At 31.0% G+C, this 16,823-nt stretch overlaps 1 protein-coding gene across 11 annotated transcripts in view; it reads left to right on the top strand.

Annotated features, from left to right (window-relative positions):
• Positions 1-16,823, top strand: part of Epha5 (EPH receptor A5) — a 334,483-nt gene that overhangs the window by 278,571 nt on the left and 39,089 nt on the right. For 6 of the 11 annotated variants that reach the window (XM_076865181.2, XM_076865178.2, XM_076865176.2 and 3 more), the window contains 3 exons: positions 14,211-14,278; positions 15,795-15,920; positions 16,562-16,747. In XM_076865181.2, the coding sequence (XP_076721296.2) occupies positions 14,211-14,278; positions 15,795-15,920; positions 16,562-16,747 (380 nt within the window). Of the gene's footprint in view, positions 1-5,960; positions 6,027-14,210; positions 14,279-15,794; positions 15,921-16,561; positions 16,748-16,823 lie in introns of all 11 variants that reach the window. The other 5 variants (XM_076865180.2, XM_076865179.2, XM_076865175.2 and 2 more) reach the window with 1 other exon arrangement.

The following is a 16,823-nucleotide window of genomic DNA, read 5'->3' as shown; positions in this document are numbered from 1 at the left end:
TCTTGAAATTAATGTAGGGTTTCTCATAACCATGGGTTAGAAGTAATATGCAATATAGTAAGATGAAGGTGGACAACTGAGAAAGAAGGTAAAAACTGTTATCTGTTATTTACTATCACAATTTGCCTAGACTGGGGCTTGGATATTGCATATATAAATGGATATAATCTTTTGGATTTTAGGAGTAAATCCTTGCTCATGTTATAGAAGTGACATTATCTTGAGGTACTCAAAAACACATTCATAAAAAAAAAAAAAAAAAAAAAAACAGAGAAGAGGAAAGGAAAGAGAAGAAAAAATTTTCTCTTTCTTTTTCTTTTTTTTTTTTAACCAGTTAGCATTACTTTCTCTCATAAGGTAGAACAATTTTACTCTTTGGAGTGAAAGTTTGGTGAAAGAGTTGAGTTTGTGCCCCACATATATTATCATTACATCTTTTATTCATTTCTCAGTCTTAACAAAATATCTGTGGAGTTTTACCCTGGCATCATTAGGAAAGTTGTTCTATTTCTTAGAATTGAGAGAGTCAAGGAATTAATTTAAATATTAATGAAGTGTTAGTCTATTCAGGCTACTATAACAAAATACCAGAAACTGGATGACTTATAACCAACAGAAATTTATTTTTTTTCATAGTTCTGGAGGCTGAGAAATCTAACATAAAGATTTTGGTTTATCTGCTTCATAGTAGGGGCTCTTTCAAGTTTGCTCATGCTTGCCTCCTTGCTATATGTTCTTAAGGAAGAACAGGAAAGGGGCCTCTCTCAATGGGCCCTGGTCCAATTTAAGAGAACCCTAGCCTCATAATCTAATCATCTCCCAAAGTTTACAACTCCTAATTTTACCAGGAAGTGATATCAACATATGAATGTACATCAACATATGAATGGAGTGAGGGCTTCCACATTCAGTACATTGCAGCCTTGCATCAAAAGACATTTTAAGAAATGTAGGAATTACTTCACATTGTCAGTATTATAACAATTGAAAGACAATCCCAGTCTTTTTGTTGTAAATATTATTTACACATTTAAAATCTTTGTCATTTTAAAATCAGTAGGGCACAGAGAAATGTTGCAGCAAGATTCATAATTGGAATTATTTAAATTCTTTGTTCAATTTTCTTTGAATTGTGAAGTAAAATAACACAAAAATTGAAATCAGAGAAATTTAAAATCTTGCCATAATGATAATTAATGTGCTTCAACAAAAATAGCTCACAGAGGTTGGATACATTTTAGTTTCTTCAACTGCTTTTTACCTTAATAAAAACTGATATAATAGCATTTTTCTTTTCATTGCTTCATAGACTCCATAAAATAATTTTATTGAAAAAATATTTTGTTGATCATTCAGTTCCTTTAAAATCTATGCCTAGCCTCATGTATGTAATTTGCACCCTATAACAATTTCCTAGTGTGATATTATTATAATAATATCAGTGAAAAACTTACACAGTGCTGACTGTGAACCCTGGACAGAACAGAGAGATTTACATGTATTATGAAGTCATTCTTCAAAACAACCGTATCTGGTACAGTTTATATTATTATATTATCTTTTGTCAATAATTAGTTTACTCAAAGGTGTACATTAATAAATGGAGATATCTAGGACTGCACTGTTTGACTACAAACACCATGGTCTTTATTTTGCAACATAATAATGTCAAAGTATGAGAACATTTTTATTACTCTTTGATAGATTTTGAAGTTCAGATGTTCCTCTGCTTGCAGTGAGGTGACTTCTCTACAAGTCTATTTTAAGTAGAAAATATCATAAGTTCAAAATGCATTTAACACAGCTAACCTACTGAGCATCATCATAGGTAGTAGCACCAAAGTGCACTATAGAGTACTGGTTGTTTACCCTCAAGGTCACTGAGCTGACTGGAAACTGGCTTGTGTTCTTGCCCAGTGTTTTGAGAGAGTTATCATATAGTATACCACTACCTGGGAAAAAAAATAAATAGAACTTTAAACTACAATTTCTATTGAGCATGTATTGCTTTTGAACCACCTTATAGTCGAAAAATTGAAGGTAGAACTATTGTTAGGTTGAGGACCCTCCATATGATTTTCTAAAAGTTTCATGATATGTTTTAGTATCTTTGGTCACTTACAAGTGTGGCACTATCTACATTGATTTCTTCAGTACTGAGTACTATCATTTATTGTTGCTTTATTTTAAAATGAGTAAATGATACAGTCTTAGTTTTCTTCTTTTTAACAATTATAGTGAAAATATTTTCTGCCTAATCAAAGTATTTTTGTGAACTTACTCTTCCTGTCTTTCTGTCATTTATCTAGTGGCATCTTACTGCTTTACTTATCCACTATATGATCACTTGTTTAAGAAATTAAATCATCATTTATCCACAGCTTGCAGTCTTGCTTCTCTGATGTAGTATGTTTGAGAATCTCTTCCCTAGAGGTATAATCACCTTGCTTTCATGGGAGGGAGGTTATCTTGCTTACATTAGCACACTTCATACATATATTGATCAAGGTTTGGCTAAACAATTTCATTCGAATATTCCTGGGTCCAGAAAACTTCGATTATCATATTTTAATCTTCTGAAGGATAAATCGAAGTATCTTGTTAATAACAAAGACCAACTGTTTTTTATGTTAATCTTGACGGCTAAACTATTTTAAACTTGGATAATAATGATCTTGTTATAACTGCATGCAGTTACTTACAGAGTTCCAGGTGCTAAAAACTAATGGGAATGCAGATGTACCTGTGTTGAACCATAGCTCACAGAAATTAGATTGGCTGCTATTTCTAGCACATTTTAGTTTCTATTTCTGTTATCTCTGATGCTTATAAGCATTTTCAAGTGCATATCTGAATATTTATTGATAAAGGAAAGCATATTTTTATACCATCTGGTGCTGAGGTATTATAGTAATAGCATCCTCAAAATTTATCCCAAAATGCTTATTTGGGCAGTTATTATTCTACTTTACATTTTCACAGAAAAGGAATGTAAGTTTTAGTTTTCTTAAAAAATGTTAATGCTTTGACCACTGAATCCTTAGAAAATGTAAAGAAATGATTTATTTTTAAGATACTTTGGTCATTTTGTATTTATATGAATTGATCTATATGTAATTGCTGAGTTATATTCTAAATGGGAATATTAAGCATGGTAATATCATATGGATCATGAAAAAATCATTTCCTCTAAGATCTATTCTACTACATTGATTATATTATTAAGAGTATATTATTGGGCTGGGGATGTGGCTCAAGCCATAGCATGCTTGCCTGGCATGTGCAGGGCACTGGGTTCGATCCTAAACACCACATAAAAATAAATAAAGATGTTGTGTCCACCGAAAACTAAAAAATAAACATTAAAAAATTCTCTCTCTCTTTCTCTTTCTCTCTCTCTCTCTAAAAAAAGAGAGTATATTATTAAGTGTAATAACTAATATTTTTATTCCAAAATATATGATGGGTTGGAAACTGATGGAAGTACAATATAAGTAATTTCTCATTCTTTTTTTCACAAAACCAATAAGATCCATTTTTATCACTATTTTATATATTCAACTAAACATAGTCTAGTTACATTCTAGTTACTTAAGTTACTCCCAGTGATTTATCCAGAGCCTCTTAAAGCAATCAAAGAAAGCATCATTGGAAAACCTAAATCAGTGTTTGGTAAAATAAAAGTAATTTTGCATGGCTTTAAGTCTTTTGATTAAATTTTATCAAAACAATAAAGTAGAGTTCTATTTATAGGTAAGATGATTTAGATTCTTTAGGACTAAAATATGTGAATTTGTTGTTCTAGTGAATTGCATGGCAATGAATGTGTGTGATGTGTGTATGTATCAATTTGAAGACAGAATGCTTATAATTTTTCAAGAGAATTTAATGGAATGCTCTTATTATTTTTAAAATCATTGAAGTTTTTCTTGAATATTGGAATGATGAGCAATATGAAACCAATCCTATTAGATAATGTCCAATCACAATGCAGTTATTTTTCTAAGCACAGATCTGCATGAGTTTATAAACTGCAAATTCTCAGGCAGAGGCAAGTTTGTCCTTTATGAGGAAATTTCTTACTAAAAACCGATCAATACACTTGTTAATAATTAGTAATAATTTTTTAAGTTTTAATTTATGGATATAATTAACAGATGTGTGCAAACTTGTATGTGTTAGTAGATATGAATAAATTGAGATGATTGTGTTGTTATCAACAATTATGGTAAAACATGGTTATTCATTACATTTCAACTTTGAAGAAAACCTAAAAGATCAAGGAATCATCTTCATTCCAAGAAACTAATACTCTAAGAAATAGGGTCAAACTTTTTTTAAAGGGCCAAGTGGTAAATGTTTTAGCTTTGCAGGCCATGTGCCTTTGTCACACCTATTTTACTCTGCTGTAGCAGCACTGAAGAATCCATACCATCTTCTAATGAGACTGGCAAACTTCCAGTAAAACTATATTTACCAAAACACATGGTGGCCTGGATTGGGCCCATGGGCCATAGCTTGTCTGCCTCTAATCTGAGTGCTAAGATAAGGCAGAAGCTATATAAAGTTAACTTAAATACAATTTTAGTAATTGTTTAATAAATCAATGAAATAGGTGTAAATATAAAAAATTGTAATATATTTTATAAAAGTTTTACCTATTCATATAGTATCTTAATATTTTAATATGGCATGACTCTGGTTTTTAACATATCTGCAATGCAAATTATTATTTGACATATTCTTTAAATTATCATAAGTATTGAAATTTAAAAAATGTCATAGTGTCCCTATTGCTTATAAGGATTCCATTTTAGTGACAGCCAAACCCACAGATACTTAGTCAGACTTAAAATTAGAATATCACAAATACTGGGGGAATAAGGTATGAAACATTGTCTACTTTTCCTCTGAAAATGATCCATTGGAATTTGATTCAGAATTAGTAGTCTGGCTTCATTAACATTTGCAAACTCATTGGGTATTTATATTTTATTTTCTTCTCTTTTATATAAAGTCGATATATTTCAAGTAAAGTTAAAAAACAAATTTTTATCAAAAGCCTAGACATTCTGGTATATCATTACTGAGATGATATCATTACTGAGTTCACATTACAGTTCTCTTGAAATCAATTTAAATGCTATTCATAAAAGTAAATCAAACTGAATGCATTGAAGCACTAAATAACTTCTGCCATAAGTTTTCATGGTTTCTATCAATAAAGTTCACTTTATTGGAGAACTTTGTATTTACTGGAGTTTTTAACATGAATATATGGAAAATTAAAAATAACCTTGTACTTTGCAATATCCAGAAAAGTGAATGGATTATGTACAACATGCTTTTTTAATACAGCCATTGCTCTACAAATATATAAATATACATATTTAGAGTTGCATTTTTAAAATCTGAAGTGTAAATTTAAATTGGAAGCCTTCTATAAGTGATTGAAGAAGTCACATAAGCATAAAATTTTCAGTATGCTGTGATAAGTAATACCACTGGCAATAAGAAATCAGTGGGTCAAATTAATAAGACCTATTACTAGAAACTTGCATGCTGTATGAAACACATGTATTTAAAAGGTTATTTAGCATGACTTCCAAATGTAAATTTTGGGGAAATTTCTTAAGGAAAGAGATGTTTAAATGGGCTTACATCTTTATTTATATATCTATGTATTTAATTGCATACAATTGATTAAAGTATGTTGGCTCATTATATTTCCTATTGAATAATCATTTTAAGTAAGATAAAAATAACTAATGTAACTCTGTATTTCTTAAATCCATAAGTGCTTCTTAAACTGAAATCCATGGTGGGAAAACTTACTATATGCATTTAGAGATTTTTTATTTTGATGAGCAGACAGACACTTGAGTAAAGCCAGTGTCTTTATCTATATTTGAGGGAGTGGGATCTCTTCCTTATCTTGGGCTCTCTTGTTTGCTTTTCAGTTGCTGCGAATGTGGCTGTGGGAGGGCTTCTTCCCTGTGCGCTGTTGCCCATCCAAGCCTAATATGGTTAGTGTTCCCTCCCGCTTTCACTCCCACGTGATGTCCACCTCTATGTATTACTGTCAGCATTCCTTTTCTTTCTCCATTTGTGTACATTTTGACACTTGGTGCACCAGTTACGCAGTAAAAAAGGTAGATGAAACTGGTTCCCAAAGGTAAATCCTAATAAGTGATTTCACAACAAATTATTTTAACTAAAGTATTATACATATAGCACATCATCCCTATGTCAAGCATTCATAGTTCTCTTCTGCAGCTTTTACTGAGATTCTGATTTGAAATAGGAAGTTGTAAGATTATAGCATCTGTTCCACATTTAACATATCACTGTTTTTGTTGTTCCATTCCAGTATAATCCATATCACATGTGGAAGTACAGTACTACTTCTGTCAAGGTTAAATCACCTTTTCTGTCTCCCAGAAACATTGGAATGACCATAATGTAATTGGGATCTTCAGTTGTCATACTCATTGTGGATACATGTGGCATTGATATACAAAACCACATATAACTTTAAATGGTTTACCTAATTTTATTAAGCTCGAATTATTTCAGATATTTGAAGTGATATTCCTATTTTGATACCACTGAACAAAAATATGTACATTTGTGGAATCAGTGTCTAAATGGTATAGTCTCAATTATTTATGAGTTAAAATTTTTTAAGAAATACCTGGGTTATAACAATAACACAATAGACTGGAAAAATAGGACCTGAGAACTCTCATCCTAGGTTTTGGGAAATCCCTACATGTTACTGAGCCACTTTATAAAAATTAAAGTACTCCAGGTAATTCCTTTATAAAGAATCTAAAGCATTGAATTATTTTATTGAGTTCTCATTTGTTATCAAAATTTATCAAGAAACAATTTTTAAAATGCTTTTAAAAGAATTATAGAGTTTCTTTCATAACACTATTTAAATTGGTTTCTTATATTCCCTAAGTTTTATTAATTTTTTGTTGAATTAAGAAAACTTTGTAAATGAGTGTGCACACATGTGCACAGATGAGAAATGGTGCAATGGATACCAGAAATATTTGGATCAAAGAAGAGTAAAAAAACACAGGCTGATGTAAATCAAAGATCTTTCTCTCATTCTCTTGAAAGCTTTTCTATTTGAAAAAAAAAGTTTTGAAGTTAATATGAAAGCACAGATTTTTGTGTATCATTTACTTCACACTGGAATATCTTCTGGGCATGAGGCTTCAGTGACAAAACAGATAAATACTGCAATCTGACAATAGCAAAACTATAAAATGTAAATGACTTTACATTGTGATTTTTCTACTGTGCTATGAAAAAATACAACATAGTTGTTAAATTGCCTATTCTACCTCAGTCTCAAGTACAGTGTTATAAGAGATAACTTATCACTAAATTAGAATTGATAGAATTTACATTTTAGAAAGAAAGAAGACTGATATCCATGCCTATGTTGAAGTAAATGTCAAAGAAACTTAACTGGGAACATGAACATTAATGAGCCCATGACTTAGTAAGTATTGGCAAAGATGAACTTCAATTAGATTGAATTAATGAATTTTTTAAAAGTCTTACATTGTGATTTTATATTGTTTTTACATTGTGATTTTTCTACTGTGTCTTTGAAAGAAGGAAAGTGGGAAGACACCTTCTTTGCAAGGAATACACCATAAAAACCAACATAAAAACTTTTGCTTATATCTTTTGTAAAACAGTGTTAGGAATTGTGGAGGCAAATAATGGTTTGTCTGTGTGCATGTGAACTTGTCTGTGTGTATATTGAAAAAAACTTATTTAGTCACAGATACTCATAGGTACTTTTCAGGGGAATCTGGAAAATCTGAAATCTGTCACTGAATTTTGTGTGTATAGTCATACCAGCCTTTGTTAATTATCATATAAATAATTTTCAAGAAACTCTATCATCATCATCATTTATGAACCGGCACATTTTCACATACTTGTAGACATTTTGGATCTTGAAATCTTTTTTTTTTCATTTCTTGAAATAAATACATGTGTGGTTGTTCTTGACCTTATTATAACGTGATGCTTTTATTACAATTGTCCATTGTATAGTCGTTGACCTTTAGAAATACCTTGAGATACTTTATAGAAATATATTGAGTTACCTTGAGGCACTTTGAAATATTTGTGGAATAAACTTTGTGGAAATAAAACTTTCAGCACCAGCAGTCTACATTCTTGTTTCTGTAATTCAGCCTTATCAAAGCTTCTACAAGGTGCTGATGTTGAGTTTTGATTTCTGTCCTATTTCCCTCCAGAAAGGCACAATCCACTATTTTTCCCATGGCATGTTTTACTATTTAAAATGTGAGATCTGTTTTTACATGTTTCCATCTTTCATCCTTGGTCTTAAATTATTTTTATGACTTGTAACTGTTTGCTTTGTTATGACATCCATAAACATTATGTTAATATTCTAGATATTCTCCCTGCTTCGGCTGAAATCTACTGTGATTCTGTAGACATTTCTATAGTTATTTCTGTAATATTTCTGATTGCTAGTCATATGCCTAGAATTAAAATGCCCTTTCCCCACGACTGCCAACATTTTTAGCAAAGGTACTCTTTTCAATGGCCTGTGCCTTTAAGCCATCATATCTGGCTCAGAGTCTAGTCATTGTCTCACATCTCAAAATAATTTTTTCTTCACAAACAAGCACTGTTGAATTAATTATTATCAATTTAATCATATATGACATAAAATAGATATTTAATTTCTAAAATAATGTTACCATTTATTCCTGAAGTCTCTCGTGTTTGTGCTGATGGAAACCAATATCAATCCGTAGTATATTATTTTTATGTCAATATGAAATATCCTAGAGTCTCCAAAATAGCCATTTCTTGATTTCTTAAATTTAAATACACCAGTTTATTACCCTTGTTCATTATTTTTCATACTTTAAAGTGTTTACATGTCCTTTAGTATTTCTTCAGAAGGGTTTAAGTGTCAAAGGAAAAAACTTTTAAGTATTTTGAAATTAGAGATGTTGAATTGTTATTTTTTGCACTTGCCTATTCTTTTTGGAAAATCATTCATTTTTTTAAAGAAACCAACTTTCTTATTTAAAAATATTTTTAACCAGTAATGAGATAAATTCTACTTCCTCTTAAGATGCAAATATTAAAATATTTTATAATGCAGTTGTTAAAAACAAACATCTCCAGCCAAAGGTGAATTTTTTGAAGCATTATTATCTAAATTTTTCAACAAACTATTTTCTTATTTTTTATTTTCTTATTTTATTTCTTATTTTTTTAGAATGTACAGATAACAATAACATCTAAGTCATAAAATAAGATAAATTAGCTTCTCATATGCTACTAATCACAGGATGATTAGTGACCTTGAGCAAATGGGAGATGGTGACTCAATTGCATCATTCCTGGGTTCAAGGAGTCTCTGTTTTCAGGATGAGTATATTTGTATTGAAAAGTATACTTAATAATTTTCAATAAGTAGTGGCAGATTAGTTGCACGCTTTGTCTTTGTAGATCTATCTATAGAGAATTCAAACTCTAGTGTCCAGGTATTGCAAATGAAGGAAATATGGATGAGAGTCATGAGGTTGTGCTGACAAGCTATACTAAATGTCTGTCCCATTCTTGTGGAAGAATGCTCGAACATAAATAAAATTTCATCTATTTCCAATGTGAATTAGATATATTAAAAGCAATGTTCGTGTGCTTCTTTATCTTATGAGACTGAGTTAGCTGAACTTTTATTAAAACTACCTTTGTTTAATTGGAGAGAATTCTGAAATGAAAACTTCAAAGTCTTTTCCCAAAAGCTATAATCTATTATCTTCAAGATTCCCAAAATAAAAATCTTTAAATACAACATTATGCATTGGTTGAAATCATTATTATGTCAGAAAAAGTATGGCAGATTAAGAAATGTAGTTTTAAAAGAGACTAAATTAAGTACTTTTATTTTTCTATGAGAAAAACACATAGAGGTGAAGTTTGTTATAATTTAGAGTTTTCTTTTTGGAACATTTTTACTTTAAAGTGTAGAAAGATTATTCCTTAAATATTCTGGAAATTAGAAAAGCAATACAGGAGTACCCGATTCATAGTCAAGCACTGCATGTTCTTATTCTTTTAAAGAAATCAAAATTCAAAACCATTCCTCCTTCTACCACTGTAGCCACTTATTCTTATTTAGATTAATTTGAAAACAATTATTCAGTATTTGTTTCTTTTGGCTAAAGCATTAAAAACTAAATATGATTGTGTGGAGGCTGTTGTTGAGTAAGGATTCATACTCTTTTTGGCTATTCTATTCACTTGTCTTATCTCATTGGCCACAAGGGTGCCATTTAGTAAATTAGTGATCCTGTGCACTGCTTGGTACTCTGGAGTGTTTGACATTAATATTTTAAATTTATTATCATATCCTAAATTTATACTCAGCACTAAATTATTAATTGGCACATCCATTTATACACAAAACTATTGTTTTCTATTTCATGTATTATGGAAATTTCAAATATACAAGTTAAATATGGTGGCTTTGTCCAGGTTTTTAAGATCCACATTAATATTATCAGGCATGTGTTGCCAAACTCCTTAGGATAGGTATAGGAGAAAATGGAACAATGTATAAATTTACCCTTGAAGTCATTGCTATATTTTTTATATCAAGCACCTCTCTCTAGGACTGTAATAAATATTAATGAATAAATATTAGTTGAATATTATATCTCTTTTATCAAACCCATCTATAAAAGCACCTTGTTTTCGAGAACATGAATGTAATTGATTAGAAGATGATTCCTTTAAATATAAATACTACATATATTTTAGTACACTAATTTCAAGGTTCATTAAAATTGGTATATAAAGCAGGATGAAGAAACTGTTTCTTTTTCATTCAGAAAAAAAATAACTCAGAAAATAGGAGGCTTATTTTATGTACAGAATGACATGTTTATTGACTTTGTTTGATTGGTTAAAATTATGCATCTGGAGCAAGAACAGAAGATGACTTAGAATGAGCCAGCTTCCTTGCCATGCTTTGTTAATGAGGCTGAACCACTGCTTGAGTGCCAATCTTCACCAGCTGTACTTTTACTTTCTGTACCTTGTTGAGGCTTGTTTTAATGATGCTTTGGAGGGTTCCAGAACTTAATTTTATATGTTAATGTGACATGCAGCCGTATATGTTACAGAGCTCTAGAGATGCCCATAGTCGAAAATAACTCCTTTCTATTGCCCTCCTGACTCTTACCCTAGGTAATAAAATTTTAACTGCTTCACACCAAGGTATTTCCAAATCATTTTTTAGAGGCGATACAATGTTTTATTTCCATTTCCATATGAGAAATTTGCATACAATTTAAATACCTGGAGGCTATTTAATGGTAAAGGCTATTGGAAATTACCATTTTGAAAGCTTATTATTTATTTATTCTTTGGACATGAGAGTTTAAGGTAGAATGGATGTTTGTAAACTGAAAGAATATGTGGTTCTTTTTGGTTTCCTTAGAATTTTTCTAACAAAGTCTTTTGTCTGTATTTAAATAACATGAATCTCAGAGTGATTTCACACAATTGTATTTAAAGCATTGTAAAAAGAAATATCAATAAATGTTCTCTCTAGAGGTGCATGCATTAAAAACCAAAAGAAAAATGGAATAACTAAAAATTATGAAAAATGTACTAAAGTAACATAAATCTTAGCTTGAATAGACCAAATATAATTTCATGTACTTGTTTTTTCTCTCCATTTCACTGTGATGAGGTGACTCAAAATGTCTTAAGAGCTCTTGAAGGACAAATGCATCTAAGTATGAGGAATAGAATTTGAAAAGTCACCAGATCTCTGTAGTATATTTTCCTCACCCAAGAATATTATATGTATTAAGCATATTATTTCAAGTTTATTCAAAAATTTTTTAGCTGTATTTTTCTAATAAGTTACCAGTTTCTTAATATAATAAAGACAACTGTATTTTTTCAAAATGTGGCATAAGGATTGGAGGTTTTGACCAATTCCTAATATATATGTAAATTATGGAAGTGACAGAACAAAATGTGTCATTTTTAGATCAAAATATAGAATTTTTTTTAAATACCCCAGAATATGGAACATTCTGTTGGTAAATATCTATTGTACACTTCACTTATGTCACACAGTAGTTTTCAACCAACCTTGTAATGATAATAATTCATCAATCTACCATTTTGACTATATTTTCTTAAATGAACTAATAAATGAAAAATTTATTTGCAATGAACTCAGTTTTGTGGTGGAATCTTATGCATAGTAAAATCACTTCCTTTGAGTTTCACCAAAAATAATTTAAATATTCTCATTTTAGTTAGTTGTTTAATGTTATATGGTCAATCATGTATCACATTGACTCAGTATTCATCAGCATAGTTCTTTTCTAAACACCTGTCATTGTGTAGACACAAAGTATCATTCACTCATTCCATCTATTCATTCATCAACATGATAAAACTGTTTAATGCCCACTCAGAATCAGGATCTAGCTCACTTTAGGAGATTATAGATGAATACTAGTTGCTGCCAATCAAGAAGCAGAGAAGTACTAGGAAAGCTAAAAATCTTACATAATGCCTCTATTGTGCTATAGAGTGTAAATTGTATCAGAAGAGGAGTAGATAAAGCTGTTTGTTCAGAGGGAAATTACATTAAATTGGTGTTTCAAGGGAAATATGAAGAGAAAAACCAAACAAGACTATGATAGTCCAACATCGTTAGAATTAAAATCCTTGGTGAAGAAACCAATACGAACAAATGTTTGAAAGCAATGGAGGAAGATAATGCAGAAAATGTGAGTTAAAGTTATACTTAGGAATATTTACATTCTTATTTTTTTGAAAAATTTTTAGTAATAATCTTATTTAATAGAAAAAATATTCAGTACTTTGGTTATAGCCATGTCTACCATAGTCAAAGAAAAGCATTATAGAGTGGAGGAACATTATTTTGAAGGCACTGATAATAACCCAAATGAAAAATAACAGAGCCTTAATTGAGGAAGTGGTAGAGTTAATTATGGAAAAAGAAGAGTTGGATTGTAAACTATTTACATTGCATAATATTTTTTGGTAACTAATTTGTTGTGAAGGTTAGAATCAGGATCTAGTTCACTCCAGGAGTTTGTCCCTTAAGGTTAACATATCCTTAAGGGACAGAGACTATATTAGTGTTAATAACAGGAAAATAAAATGGATCATAACTGAAGGAGGGTAAAGAGATATAATGATTTCCTTTTCAGGACTTTTGAGTTTGAATGACAGTGGAACACAGATAAGTAAATAAAATAAATCTAGCAGAATTAAGAATAAATCCTCAAAATAAATTATACAAGAGAGATATTGGTTTTAATACATTGATGGAAATGAATGGATTAAAAGGAGAGCAATAGAGAAGTTCATGCAGAGGACCTTTGGATATGTCCATATATAAATATAGAGAGGAACAGGAGTGTTGGAGAATATTTCTGGATTTTAGTGCATCAAGAATGATTAAAAACTAAGAGGAAGGCTTTGGGTTGGAGTTTAAGTTGTTTTTAGTGAACCTCTGAACAGATTTTTATTAGAAAGGAGAGCAGATTGCAAGGAGTTCACAATTAGGGAATAGTTGATAAAATTAGGAGAGATTAAGATTTAGGGAATAGAGCTGATGGGTATAGGATATGTAAATTTTCATGGTGATCTGAGTAGATAAGAATAGAAAGCAGCTGGTGGAGCAACTAAAGTCTCTATAACAAGAAGGGAAAACCAAAATTACCAAAAACATTCAAGACAGGTGCTGAAGGTTGGAGACGGTTAGCTCAGAGGCACATGTTGGGCAACTCATCCTCAAAGAGGTAATGACCTGGGAGCTGATTAAAAAAGTAAGAGGAACAGAACAGAAAAAAATGTCTGGTATATGGTATGTGGTAAAGTGAACTTAAAACATAGGTTTGTATGGCTTCAGACCTCTTAACGAAATCTAGACAAGATTATTTGCTGAGAGTGAGGAATACTGGCTGGAAAAAAAAGAGGTTTCATGCAAAAGGAATTTGAATGGCATTTTTTATTAGGAGTCTGAACATCAGTTCAGGGGTGTGGTAATTTCAGTTGTGTTACATGCTTTGAGCTTGATGTGGTTGACTCACCACTTCAGATGTGGTTAATTGCAGCTTACTTTGTTCCAGGCGATGTGGCTACAGCAAAGCAAAGCAAGATCCAGAAGAGGAAAAGATGCATTTTCATAATGGGCACAGTAAGCAGATTGTGAAAAAAAGGGGGGTGGGGGAGGAATTTTATTGTTATTTAGAATTCTTTTTAGGTTAGAGGATTTATAATCACTGGTCGAAAATATTGTTATAAAAGCAAGTCTCTCACATTCTTACAAAGAATATGGGCTTGAGCTTTACTGACTGGCTATAGGCATTAACTGGATGATTTCTTCAATTCTTTAAAGAATGTTCTCATTATAATTATTAAAATAAAAATTTTGGCCTAATATAAAAAAAGCTATTACATTTCAAATCAAATTCCCAGGCTACTTCTAATTCCTTGCAACACACTGTATAGAAATCTATCATTACATAACCACCAGGTTAAATGAATAAAATTTCTCAATTCCTTCTAGCATTATATAGTATGAATTTCTGTGAATAGATCCGATGGCAGCAGCCTTGGTTCAAATTGAAGAGCATTAACTACATTTTTAAAAGAGCATAAAATCAAGTTTTTATAATGAGATTATAAAATTAATCTAAATGAATTTTAATTATAGTATTTTAATATGTTCTTTTTCCTCTAAATAGTACAGCATAAGGTGATTTGTCAGATAAATGGAAAATTTTTTTTTTCTTTGTTTTTGCCACTCTACCATGACTATTACCTGTGGAAAGCATGAGTCCATTTCATAGTCCTATCTCATTTAATATTGTTTATCTTCAAAATGCACTGTTTGGGTGGTATCAGTAGCCTTTAAGGAGATAAACTGAAACTCAAAGAACATAAAGGTTGGGGTAAAGTCATGCAGTGACAGAGGCAGAAGGAGAAGTAGAGCTCTTTTTCTTTTGACTTCTCTACTAAGCTCCTTGTACCATACCACCAGAAGGTTCTTTTAAAATGTGTTTTGAGGGGCTGAGGTTGTAGCTTAGTGGTAGAGCATTTGCCTGGCATGTGCATGGCACTGGGTTCGAGCCTCAGCACCACATAAAAATAAATAAATAAAATGAAGGTATTGTGTTCATCTACAACTAAAATGTCTCTTGAGGACTGGGGTTGTAGCTCAGTGGTAGAGCATTTGCCTAGCATGTGTGAGGGTTAGATTCTCAGCACTGCATATGAATAAAAAAAGAAAATAAAGATCCATAGAACTAAAAAATATTTTTTAAAAGTGTATTTTGAAAAACACAAATTAATAATCTCTGGTGATGTTTTTAAGTGAAACATAGAATAAGCAACCGACAAATAAACTACTAATATTTTGCTGTCCAGATTAATAAACTAATGTTTTTGATATGCCTCCAACCCAACTGTCTGAATATTATCATTGAAAGCTGTATTTATCATCATGTATACATTTCTTGTGTATGTCAACAATCCAGATGTTAAAAATATTTTACAAAGTAACATAGCTATACAAAGGACTCTCATAACTCAAGAGAGGACTTATCCTTGCAGCTCAGCTACTTCAAATTTAAGCCATGTTAGGGTGTTAATAAAATATATACTTTTGCTCATCCATCACAGCTTGTATTTTAATACACATTTTTTTACAGTTAAACTGCCAGGTGTAAGAACCTATATTGATCCACATACCTATGAGGATCCCAATCAAGCTGTCCATGAGTTTGCCAAGGAAATTGAAGCTTCATGTATCACCATTGAAAGAGTTATTGGAGCAGGTATGACAGTGTATGACTCTTACATTTTGCTTGTATTATGGAATGTAATACATCACTGTCCTGCTCTAACAGGTAATGTTTTCAATCTTACATAATTGCTTGCCTTCAAAGTGGTATGTAATTTATCTCATGGTAATGTCACTTTCTGTGTTCTTCATGCTTAACAATCACATCTGGTTTTTTTTCAATCTATTTTTGTATACATATAGTAAATTTGTAATATAGAAAAGTATTCACATAGTTCAGTTTATCTTTTTCCAGCAATTTTTTTCTTTTTAACCAGCTATAACCTTTCCTTTTTTTCTCTTCTCATTAATAGTAAGTTTCACTAGAGTAGACAGGAGAGGAAATAGTAAGTTCTTTTTATGCTGTTGCTTTTAATTTCTTTTTTAACATTTCCATTAAGATTTTTATAGGTGAGACAGATAAAGCTAAAAAATCTTAACATGTTTTATGATCATCTGTGGATGATTTTTCCTAATATACCGATTCTTTCTGTTAATATTCACAATGAAATTTGAACTCCCCTTTTTAAATTTTTTTTTTCTGGTCTATGTCTTAAAACTCTGAGTTATTAGAGTGTTAATAGAATAAGAATTTCAAATAAGCTTTCAAAATTTCTTTGCCATCTTTATCATCAGGTGAATTTGGTGAAGTTTGTAGTGGACGTTTGAAACTACCAGGAAAAAGAGAGCTACCTGTGGCTATCAAAACCCTTAAAGTTGGCTATACAGAAAAACAACGTAGAGATTTCCTGGGTGAAGCAAGTATCATGGGACAGTTTGACCATCCTAACATCATCCATTTAGAAGGTGTTGTGACCAAAAGTAAGTACAACACAAGCAAATATGCAAGTGCAGGTGTATACCACAAATATGTCCAGATGATGATTAAGTTTAGGTT

The sequence above is a fragment of the Callospermophilus lateralis genome, chromosome 8, assembly GCF_048772815.1.
Source record: "Callospermophilus lateralis isolate mCalLat2 chromosome 8, mCalLat2.hap1, whole genome shotgun sequence".
Taxonomy (NCBI): Eukaryota; Metazoa; Chordata; class Mammalia; order Rodentia; family Sciuridae; genus Callospermophilus; species Callospermophilus lateralis.
Note: the sequence above shows the minus strand (reverse complement) of the source record. Positions and strands in the feature narration are given on the sequence as shown.